Source organism: Prionailurus viverrinus, chromosome A1, assembly GCF_022837055.1.
Source record: "Prionailurus viverrinus isolate Anna chromosome A1, UM_Priviv_1.0, whole genome shotgun sequence".
In the NCBI taxonomy this organism is placed as follows: Eukaryota; Metazoa; Chordata; class Mammalia; order Carnivora; family Felidae; genus Prionailurus; species Prionailurus viverrinus.
Window position 1 is genome coordinate 114060267 of NC_062561.1, and position 12066 is coordinate 114072332.

A 12066-nucleotide genomic window follows, 5' to 3' on the forward strand; every position below is an offset into this window, starting at 1 on the left:
TGACCCTTCTCTCTCTTCGTATCTTTGGCTCGATCTCTCTCCAATCAGTTGCTGCCTAGTAGGCTTGCAAATGACCAGGAGAACCTCTGTTTTTGCAGAGCTGAACTCGCAGAAAAGTAAGAACCTGAGTTTGGAGCCAAAGTCAGCAGTTACTCAATACTCCAAGAGCCCCGACTAGAAAGTTTTTCTTCTTTGCAGTTGCCAATTCAATTCTGAAGTTTTTCTTTTTTTTCTTTTAAGGTCACGGCATTTAGAATAACAAGGCCCTAAAAATTAAATGTTGCTTTACATGTTTAATTTCTGGCTACAGTGTAGCGCTAAGAAGTGAATGAAGCTGAATGGGGATGGAGAGGTTAATACAAACTGCTTTTAAATTGCAAGTTTGCAAGCCCTGGGCCTTCACCCTGTCACACAATAGGCATTAAAGAAAAATGTTCTTTCCTGGATACAAAGATAAACCTCCATTTTGCTGGGAGCCTCTGCAGCAGCAGGATTCTTTTAGGATTTTTCCATTGAGACATTACAGCCAGGAAGAACTCTTTATCCCGTCTCTGTGGCACCACCTCCTGTTTGCGTTTTAATACTTTTCCCCGACTCTACTTGTGATAAGTAATGGAATTAGACAACCGTCTGTCAACCCGGGACTTTTTTCCCCGAGAATCTAGCCCTCAGGTTGAAATCACCATTTGAGAAAAGAAAATCACTGTGGACTATTTTTCTACGGTTTCAAATAGCTCAGCTGCAGGGAAGTTGTTATTTCCTCTTTAGCACGCACACCCTGCTGGAAAGACCTGTAGCACCCTTTCCTTCCCGGCCTGAACCAATCGTGCCCCTGCCCCCTGCCCCTTGCCCCGCCTCGCCCCTACCTCCCAGCACCTGTCAGGCCAGGAAGGGATGAGGGTCCCAGCCTTCTGCAAAACGTCCGGTTGCCTGCTGACCCATATATCCCTTCTCTGAAAGCTAACGTGTGCCAACAGAAGCAAAGAAGGAGCTGTGCTGAGAGACAGGGATGTTCTCTCTACTTCCTCCTCCGGGGAAAGAGGAGGAGAGAAGTGGGAGAGATTCTGTAAAGCATCTTCAAGACATTGCTGGTTGTGGGAAGCACAGTGACATTCTCTGCTTGATGGCTGACACTTCGAGATGTGGGCAAGTGAGGTGAGACCCTGGCGAAATTAAATCGAATTCCCACCAAACTCAGCTACAGAGCCTCCACCCTGTTGCGAGTGCAGAGTCCCTAAGGGTGTACATGTGGCGGGACACAAAGGTACTAGCCTGGGAATCAAGAGGCTCAGGCCCTGAGACAGCCCTGTCCCTACCCAATGTCTGACCTCGGGCAACTTTCTTTCTCGCATTAGGCCTCCAGGCTCCTCTCTGGTAAATGGGACCAGCCCAAGGATCACTCACTGGTGGTCAAAGCCTTTCCCTACAGAGGCAAAGCAATGTGTTAAAGCGTAAAAACGGAGTGACTCTGGGAGAGATCTGAGGCCCCATCCCTTAGGCCTTCCCCGGGTCCTCATGGGAAACCCAAGGCACCATCAAGAACTCAAGGGTTCCCTCAACGGAGTATGGAAGAAGATAAGCGTGATCTTTTCCTGATGTTATACCCTACAACTGCAAAATTTTCACCTCACCAAGGACAGAGCCTCAAATCCCTCCTTCAGATGCAGCAAAGCTGACAAGCCCAGGTCAGGGCCATGTGTTTTGTTTCTGTGAGAAAAGGGAGCAGAGGCAGGGTGGGCACAGGCTCAGGCTGGGAACAGGAGAAATGTTGGCTTCTAAATATATCTCAAAGACTTAATGGAAAGAGACCTCTACCATCCCCTTAGATTTTCAACCACAGTAAAGAAATCAAGAAACAAGTACCTCACATTCCTTATACCCTTCACTGAGGGTTGAAGAAAAAGCAGCAGAAATAACCCCAGAACTAGAGTTAACGTCAGATATAAGAACTGACTTCCTAACTGGGTTGGGTGCTGGGTACTAACTAGAAAATACCAAGAGAAATTCATATCTTTCCTGGAAGACTCCTAGAAAAAGCACAGAAATCCACGCCTAACACAGTATTTCAGTTTCGTCTCCTTCTCATGACTACATGACTGTTTTTGTTACCACAGAGAAACAAGGTTCAAAAGGGAGATGACATCAAACATAAAATGTTATCAACAACAGCACTAATCGCCTCTTTCTTTTCTTTCTTTCTTTCTTTCTTTCTTTCTTTCTTTCTTTCTTTTTTCTTTCTTTCTCCTCTTCCTCCTCCTCCTCCTGCTCCTCGACAATCATTTCTCTATAATCTATGGGCTGGACTGGCATAACAGAGAGGACAGATTTTAAAAAGCTATTTATTAAGTAACTTGTCCAAGGTCACAAGGCCACTGAGAGGTGTGAGAGGAAATATTCAGAGATATTCAAGGATGACTTCACCCTCTACAACGTCTTTAGGGACCACATCAAGGAGAGATGCCAGAAAAAAATCAAGAGAACAAATAACCACTTGGCTTTGCCTTCCTAGAAATGCTCTTAAAAGTTAAAGCTGAGACAATACAGTTCTGATTTGCAAGAAGGGGGTATGTTGCAATGCAAAAGACAAAAGGCTGGGAGAAGCAGAGTGCTGTGAGATGTGCTGTAAGATCTGCAAGAAAAGGCATCAGATTCCACCCTCACACACCTTCAACACTCACATCCAGTGTTGATCCAAGCTGGGGCTATAAGAAGCAACATTTTGGGAAGGAGAAGAAGTGGTGGAGGCAGGTGAGCCCTGAGGAAAGGTTCTACTCCCCAATGGTCTCCCTGTCTCCAACCCAACTCTGGGTCCCAGGTAGGGAAGAGGCACTTATGAAACCACAGGCAGGCGACCAGCTCCCAGCAACAAAGAGGATCTGGGCTCTCCTACCAACTGGAAATCCAATTTGGGGCAAGCCTGGTGAAAAGATCCTCTGCATAAAATACAAATGGCCGCCAAGCAGATCCAAGGACAGAGGGCTTGAGACAGCAACCTCATCAATCTCTCTTGACACTAAAAGGTTATGGAAGTACATCCTCAAGTGTTCTGGGGCCCTGAAGGGGGCCAGAGAGGGGGCTGTGTGAGGACTAGTAAATCCAGAAGCAGGACATAGAAGAAAGAGCACTCCGTATGACCTAATGGGCATGGTCAGCACAGGTCATACTGGGATCACAAATGTCTCTCTTTGGATGCAAGGAGCATGCACTTCAGTTAGTTGGCTGGGCAACTAACTGGAGATGTTAACAACTCCATGCAGGTGGATGCCAGAGAAAGACAACACCAGGAGCCACTTCCCAGCAACGTAGCAGGGCTTAGGCCCTCACCCAACCCCTACTTCCTGCAACTGAGATACAACTGGGAATTAACAGAATTTATCTACAAGTGACTACATGACTGTTTTTGTTACCACAGAGAAACAAGGTTCAAAAGGGAGATGGCATCAAACATAAAATGTTATCAACAACAGCCCTAATGGCCACACTTTTGACACACCGCCATTTGTGAGCGTACGAAATGTTATGTCGGCAACAGGTCCAGAAACAAGACTGCTCCTGACACGGTGCAGAGCCCCAGTGCGTCTCAGGAAGCCAGAGGCTGCCACTCTCACTGCCTGCAGCTTCTGCGGGGTCAGTGTCCTTCATTTTACCTCTGATCTCCCCTTTCCGCCCTCTCTGTCCCCTTCACCCCACCTGCTACAACCTCAGCTTCTGAGAGCCTCATGCAAAGAAATGTCAAATCAAAGGAAGAGTCGGTCTTCCCTTGCCTTTGTCCAGGTAAAATGTTATCAATTTAAATGCCTCATTACACAAAATGACCCTGGGGGCTTATTAATGCCTTCCCTGCCCATAATATGTCCTTATCCTCCAGGTGAATACCGATCAAATCTGTATTAAATAGGTAAGCACTATACCCTGATAGGGGATTATACTCTCCTCCATGAGGATGTTGTTGGATATGGAATAAGTTAACTACAGCCATTCAGTCTTATCAGCAGGTAGTTTCTGCTCCCCCCTCAGGCTTACATAAAAACTCCACACTAAGTCCCAGTCTAGAAAATGGGTCTTAAACCAAGGAGGACGGTCTCAAACCCTCACAGAAAGAACTGGACCAAGTTTGATCGATACTTCAAGTAACAGACTCATCACTGCCAGCTTCCCAGGTGATATTTCTTAGACAATTGCCAGGTGAGAGGAGAGCCAGTATTGAGTTCCAGGGCTGTTTCCAGGGCAGAGGCAGATGACTTCATAAAAGCAAACTGCTGACCCAAAAGCCAGAGGAACAAAAAATAATTACACAGGACTAAAAGAACTGATGAAGGAAATATAATTTGGATTATTTGTTTGGGGATAGTGTTGGTATTACTTTTTATTGTCGTCATTTCTGATAGGTGTCTGAAGCCCCTTCTCATTCTTCCTGATTTATCTTTTACTATTAACCTAGTAGTTCACGCTTTTTCCAACATTTTCACTTGAAACATTTTTAAATGGCTTTCTTATTCTCACTGACCTTTCAGGATTCGTGAACAATACTCTTTTCAGAGTCTCTTTACTATTAATGGCAATGCAGTTACTCGCAAAGGTGCAGTAAGACTTTGTTCTGATTTTTACCACTACATCATCAAACAAATGCACGGTACACGCAAGGCTGGACCTCGAGTGTCATACTTGAGAATGAATCTCAATTAATCAGGTGTGACAAGCCCATCATTAAGAAATACGCACTGGGGTGCCTGGCTGGCTCAGTCAAGTGGAGCATACAACTCTGATCTCAGAAACAGGGGGTTCGAGCCCCATGCCGGGCATAGAGCTCACTCAAAAAAAAAAAAAATAGGAAAGAAAACAAAGAGGTGTTGTATGTACTTCATTTGGAGAACCACAAAGCCTCCCCAGAAAACCAGTCTGTTACCTCATCATGGCAAATCAGGAAGCCTGTGAGGATTTGGGAGACCCTGAGGAGAGATGAATCCACCCCCTTGTACAGATACCACAGGCAAAATGGTGGAGGTGACTTTCTCGGGTTGGTTTCCTCCCTTCAGAAGAGAAGTGTAAATACAAGCAGTAAACAACCTAACTGGAACAACAGAGACTATTATAACTTTTTAAGATTATTAAGAACTCCCCAGACAGAAGTGAATTTTCTGGATTTGGCAGCTGCTTTACACCACAGGGTTTTAGGTTCTCTGGCCACATTCCAAGGGGGTGTATGCATATGAATGAGCATTTCTTATTGCAGTTATAAAAATGAGTCAGGCCCAAACACAGTACAATCAGCTTTTGGTAATCAAGAGGAATTTACGGACGTTATTGGTGACCACAGCGCTGGTTTACAAACTCCCTCCACATTCCAAGCCAAACCTTCCAAAGAGCCTCTTTTTTTTTTTTTTTTAAGTTTATTTATTTGAGAGAGAGAGAGAGAGTGCAAGTGCAGGGGAGGGGTGGGGGGAGAGAGAAAGAGAGAGAGAGAGAGAGAGAGAGAGAGAGAGAAGAGAAGAGAAGAGAAGAGAGAGAGGAGAGAGAGAGAGAGGGGAGAGGGAGAGGGGAGAGGGAGAGAGAGAATCCCAACCAGGCTCTGCACTGTGAGTGCAGAGCCCGATGTGGGGCTTGAACTCAAAAACCATGAGATCATAACCCGAGCTAAAATCAAGAGTTGGAGGCTTAACCAGGCACCCCCCGCCCCCACCAAAGAGCATCTTAACACAATATTCCTGTGGTTGCCACCATAAACAATTGCACATTCCAACATCTTCACCTATGTGCCCTGGAAAAGGCAATATGACCCACAAAGAGGGGAACATATAAACACACACACACCCTGATCGTCCTCTACTGTTACCAACAGAAGATGGTTTAGAAGAGGCATCTGTGCATGCGTACTCACTCATTCGCTCACTCACTCACTCGCTCACTCACTCACATACAGAAACGTGCAACATTTTCCATGCAACAAGAGCTACGATGGAGAAAGCCCAGTTCCACAGAAGGCAAACACAAACTTCCATCTCGGGCCTCATTAAGGAAGACTCAAAAACGGGCCATGGCCATTGGGATGGCCTGACTTTCTCCATCACCGAAACACCCAAATAAGCCCAACCTTTCCTTCCCCTCTCGGCCATGGAAGAGAATCAGCTGCCCCTGGAGAGGTATTCTCCTTTCATGTGCCCCTGGCTCTGTGCTGCATTCCCAGCAGATCATATTAATAAAGAAATGCCTTTTGGGGGGAAAAGACTCTCCATTGTTGTGATGTCTCTACGGTTTCTGGTTTGAAACTTGGCCCTGAGAAGTTCAAAGGACTTAGAGATTAAAGTTCAAGGAAGACCAAGATGCACCCCAGGGCGGACCCTGTTCGAAGAGGCCAAAAAACCTGCTCTTCCCACGCCAGAGCCAACTTGATCTCTCAAAGAGCCTAGTGCATACCCTGGTCTAAGAGAATGATTTTCAAAGACTCTCAAGCTCTTCGTTTTCTTTTTAACGGTAGCTGAAGGCAGTTCAGCTCCAAGTCCCTGCACAAGCTGTAGTACTTGCCAAGTCTGTCCGCCGCGCCCCGCGTGGGCTCGAACGGCTGTGTTAAATGCCAGGTTGCTGGCATGAGGGCACAGCTGGGCCATGTAAAACTTCCTTCCACGGAAGCTCCTGCAATTCCCACTCACCGTTCTTTTCTGTCTTGTGTCTAGGTGGCTCAGGCTCCGGGAGACACGGACAGGGTCCATCACAGAGGATGGTGAGGCTCTTGCCAGTGGAACAAGCATGGAACTCCAACTTGCACTGCAAAAGAGAGACAGAACAGGCTTTAAGCATGCAGCCAGGGTGGGGCGCCTGGGTGGCGCAGCCGGTTAAGCGTCCGACTTCAGCCAGGTCACGATCTCGAGGTCCGTGAGTTCGAGCCCCGCATCAGGCTCTGGGCTGATGGCTCAGAGCCTGGAGCCTGTTTCCGATTCTGTGTCTCCCTCTCTCTCTGCCCCTCCCCCGTTCACGCTCTGTCTCTCTCTGTCCCAAAAATAAATAAAACGTTGAAAAAAAAATTAAAAAAAAAAAAAAGAATGCAGCCAGGGGCGCCTGAGTGGCTCAGTCGGTTAAAGCTCCTGACTCTTGATCTAGGCGCAGGTCGCGATCTCACGGTTCGTGGGATCGCGCCGCGAGTCGGGCTCTGCACTGACAGCACAGAGTCTGCTTAGGGTTCTTTCTCTCCCAATCCCAATCTCACTCTGCCCCTCTCCCGCTCTCCCTCTCAAAATAAATAAACATTAAAAAAAAAAAAAAAAAAAAAAAAGAACGCAGAGCACTACTTGGCTTCCCTAGGAAACAGCCAGTACCTCTCCAACTGGTTAGGCTCACAGGGAATAAAGAGAACGAAGGAGTCCATCTCAGGTAAAGGTTCACAGCGTACAATGCTAAATAAGAAATGGCCTTTTATGTCTTTCCAAATGTGTAGGGTAATATCCAAAATCACCACAGAGCACTGGAGGGCTTACTTTACTCATGGTAAATGCAAATTTAACTGCTAACATAATAAAAGTATTCATCTGAAATGACGTCTTGGCGTCCCAAGGGTCCACAAAGACTCTCCCCCTCAGCAGAACGCCACCTCCCCAGGCTTTCTGACTCCTACCTAGGGTGCCTCTGCCCCAGTGCAGCACTCCTAGGCCCTCTCAGCTGCTCACATGCTCTTCCTGGGTAGGAAGGCAGAGTAACCATCTAGTGAGCACATAGGCATGGTGTATGTGAGGCCCAGCCTCTTCCTGTCTGGGGCAAGCGAGGAGTGAATGCTTTCACTTCCACCATCCCAAACCTGAGTTTCACACACTCTTTCCCCCAGAGGATGCCTGTGGTTGCCTCTAGCCTGGGACTGAGTGGAGGCACCCGCTTAATTCTCAGTTTCAGTGTTGAAGCCCAAAGGCCAAATCTCCTCTTGTCAACCCTTGGTCACCAACGGTGGCAGTATTTTGGCCACTTTCGGCCAGTTTCGCTCTTTCTGCCACTCTTATTCTCAAGTCTCAACTGATTCAGAGCACAAGCGAGAAAGGACGTTTGCAGGTGCAAGAGAGCACAACAATTTAATAGCATTTTTAGCAACCTGACATTAAGGAATAGGCAACCGACTCAGAGAGGTTAAATAACACGTAAAGGTTCACGAAAGCCATAAAGGGAGGATTCAAAGCTGTGTCTGACTACAGGGCTAGATATTTGCTGGTCCCACAGCAGTGTTTCTGCCATAGGAATGGGCTTCTGAGAGCAGACATGCTGTACTGTTACTCCATGTCACTACCGGCCTCGGTCTCAGTTGTCTGACCATCATTCCTTTTCCACCCGTAAAATTCTCAGGATCAAGACCTGTGTGTAATCAGCCTTGTGCAAAGGCCTATGGGCCTAGAACCGTGTTTCCATCCAGGGGAGGCTCAAAGGAAGAGGAGACTGGCCAAGTTTACTGAGCACCCAACTTTGTGTACAGTTCTTACCAGGGGCCACGGGGAAGCTTTTAAAAGAATGAAAAGAGGGAAAACACAAATGCAAACTTGTGACCAGGCCACTGGCTTTTGCAAAGCAGCACATGTGAGTTCAGATGAACACTGGCTCGTGGTGAGGGCGGAGCTACTCGGCTGCCATATGGATTACAGACTTAGGGCCAGAGTGCTTCCAACCTGGCCCTGATTGCACTGAAGTCACTCGGTGTAACTCCAACTGTCACCCACACAGCGGCTACCCGTGTGGAGAGAGAGAAACAGACAAGCCGACAGGGAGATGACTTCCGCTCGATGCAACTGCCTTTTGTACAGATTTGTTAGGCGTCCAGGACGTGCCCAGTGTGGTAGCAGCAGGGGTGGGGACGGTATGAAAGGGGGCCATGGCCCAGACCTCCAACTTCAACAGACTTAACGAGAAGGCAAAAAAGAGCACGTCCTTCTAAAGCCATGTGGCCAGATATATATGTTTTCACTCATATGTGGACCTTGAGAAACTTAACAGAAGACCATGGGGGAGAGGAAGGGGGAAAAAAGTTACAAACGGAGAGTGAGGGAGGCAAACCATAAGAGACTCTTAAAAACTGAGAATAAACTGAGGGTTGATGGGGGGTGGGAGGGAGGGGAAAGTGGGTGATGGGCATGGAGGAGGGCACTTGTTGGGATGAGCACTGGGTGTTGTATGGAAGCCAACTTGACAATAAATTATATTAAAATAAAATAAAATAAAATAAAATAAAATAAAATAAAATAAAATAAAATAAAATAAAGCCGTGTGGCCAGGATTGTGAAGGGAGGCAGGAGTCATGTGTACGTAGAGATACGGCACAAGAAAAAGACCCACAGGAGTGGGATGTGCCTGCTGACCGCTTGATGGACAGAAGATAAGCCAAGAGGAAGGCAGGAAGGGGGCAGGTGGGTCACCTGTGTCAGAAAGCTCTTCTCAAATAGTGCAGCCTGTGAACCCGTGCCCGGGGCTAGAGAGAAGACTACTGTGGCCAGTCTGGCCTCCTTCCACTGCCCCAGTGCTCTGGAACAATCCTGTTTAAGACGAGCAGTTCTCCAACTATTTTCTCAACAGAACTCCTAAAGCTCATTTAGGGGAAACGATACATTTGTACGTGAAAATGCATTTTATAAAGGCAAAACTTAATACATTTATTATCAAGCCTTATCCCCCTGTTACTATGATCACCTGTTTGTATCTGTGACAGGTGTCATACTCTTCCCAAACATTCTCCGGTCACCCTGAAAGATGAATCTATGCTTCGTGGGAAATGGGCTTCCCCTCCCTGGTGACATCAGTCCTGGCCGCGTAACTTGTTCTGCCAGTGAACCGTGAGTAGGCGTGACAGGCCAGGTTTGAGCAGAGGTTTCAAGGACCACTTCTTGGTTTCATCACCCCTGTTACTCTTCCCTCTACCATGAAAAGGACATGGGACAGATAAGGGCTGCTCCTCTGGCCTGAGACACAGAGGGCATGGGACCAGAGCTGCAGCTAACCCACGGCTAACATGCAACATGAGCCAGGAATTAATGTTTGCTCTCATAAGCCACTGATGTTTAGAGATCCTTTGTTACTACACATAATTTACTAAAAGGTAACAGCGTTGACTTCCTACTAGGCCATGAGGTACTTATCAGCTGGAAAAGGTCTAAGTCACTGTGTTAGCCCTGGCATGTAGTAGGTGTTCAGTAAATAGCTGCTAAATGGCAAAGACAGAAGGTGGTGTTGCCCACTGTGCTGCTCTAAACCTGTTCTGGGGCCACCAGGAGCGACCAATCTGCTTGCACAAGGAACGCGAGTGCTGCAGCTCCATATTCGGGATCTCCACGGTGAAGCATCCTTGACCCGCACCTGTCGCCTGAGTCTTCTCTGTGAGTTCCACATCCAGCCCCCGGCCTTGCCACCTCCCCACTCACCCCCATCTATTGCTGGAGTCGGAAGCTTGTCCATCTGCTTCCCAGCTGCCCTGAACACTCGTTCCCCTGGGTGGCCTGGTCTTGCCTGAGAGCCCCTGTGGACTGTAATTCTAGTAACTCAGCTTCCTTGGCTGGCCGCAGGACCCCCTCTCGTGTACAGCCGCTGTCACAATCTGTGGAGGCAGCCTGGCCTCGTCCCTGACCCCAGGGAGGTGCCACCAGAGAAAACAAGATTTATCTGCACCAGTGAAAAATCCATGTTTCAAGGGCACAGATCTGCTTTTTTTATCTCCCGGGACAGTATGTGGCATTTAAATGAAGCTCAAAGGACTAGAATTCCATTTTTTATAAAGATCAAAACACGCTATTTAGAGATACCTATAAATGTGTAACTACATATGGGGGGTAGGGTGGCGAATGCCAAGATAGGGGTTACCTCTGGAGCAGGGGCCGGAGAATGGCATCAGACGGGAACCCACAGAAATGCTGCGAAAACGGAGAATGGTTTATTTCACAAGCTTAGTGGTAGATTCTGAGGCTTTTCTTTTGTTTCTGGGCTTGGCAACTGAGATAAATAAGACACGTACATTCATGTGTATCAAATATCTTACGGTAAAATATGAAACAAAGTTTCCATGCTTCTATCAAAGTGACAACCAAGCTCTACCCATGCCTCCCACCACCCAGGGAAAGTTGCTAGGTGGATTAAGTGAGAGTATACCTGAGTACCTGCCGGTGAGGGGACAGGGTACCCAGCTCTGAACCAGAGTCCTGGACTGCCGCTGGGCAGAACATGCTCAAGGCACCTCACACACGTTTCCTTCTCAGAGCACTTCACGAAAGTGAACCCAGGAGGTAACCCGCCCAGTCTCTCGCCCACCCTCTGTCTCCCCCAGGTTCCTGCTGGGGAAGAAGAGTCACAGATGCCAAAAGGTAGTCACTGCACCGGCTTTACTCACAGGGGCCAGAAATGTCCCCAAGTATAGAGCTTCCTGCTAGATGGGGCTGTACAACCTGACTGAGACCTTCACGCCAAGCAGAGGCCTCCAACTCCTTCTCCCAATCTGCAGGAAACACACGCCCGGCAAAGCCCTAGCCATTCACCTGGATACACAAGCGGAGAGAATGCACAGACCTGGCTGGGCTTTGCACACGGGTGCCCTGGGCTGTGCACACACAGATCCTGGAAACACAAGGCAGGTGTGCTAGCCCTTGAGGACAGGGCTGCCAAGAGAACGGGGCCAAGAGAAAAAGAGCCAGCCCATGTTACTTTGCCAATGCAGTGATCCTGTGAATATGCTCCTGACCCAAGAGACACTAGGTTCCCTCCCATCGGGACATAAGCAGCCTTTCTTGGGCAAGAGGAAGCAATGGTCACAGCGTGAGAGTGAAAATCTCCCAGAGCGACATGAGGAGGGAGAAGGAAGTGTCTCCTAACATCACAGAGACATCAGTGGCTCCCTTCCCAAAAGACAAGCTTTCAGGATCGCCACACCTTCTTTCTCTTACGGAGTATTCAAAGCTGGAGTTACAAACTGACAACATGATACATGGTGATTTCTTTGCAGTAAAGACTTTGCAGTAAGCATTTATCCCCTCCCGCCACATCTGCCCTGCAAGTGCTGGGGCTACAGGCAGTCAGCCGGGTTGCTACCCGTGTCAGAACAGGGTCTGCAAAGCGCCAAGT

At 47.9% G+C, this 12066-nt stretch overlaps 1 protein-coding gene across 1 annotated transcript in view; it reads right to left on the bottom strand.

The window, feature by feature from the left end:
• The window catches only part of SPOCK1 (SPARC (osteonectin), cwcv and kazal like domains proteoglycan 1), a 527907-nt gene that overhangs the window by 80094 nt on the left and 435747 nt on the right, over nt 1-12066 (bottom strand). Inside the window, exon 6 of the mRNA XM_047869748.1 lies at nt 6648-6762. Within this exon, the coding sequence (XP_047725704.1) occupies nt 6648-6762 (115 nt within the window). The remainder of the gene's footprint in view (nt 1-6647; nt 6763-12066) is intronic.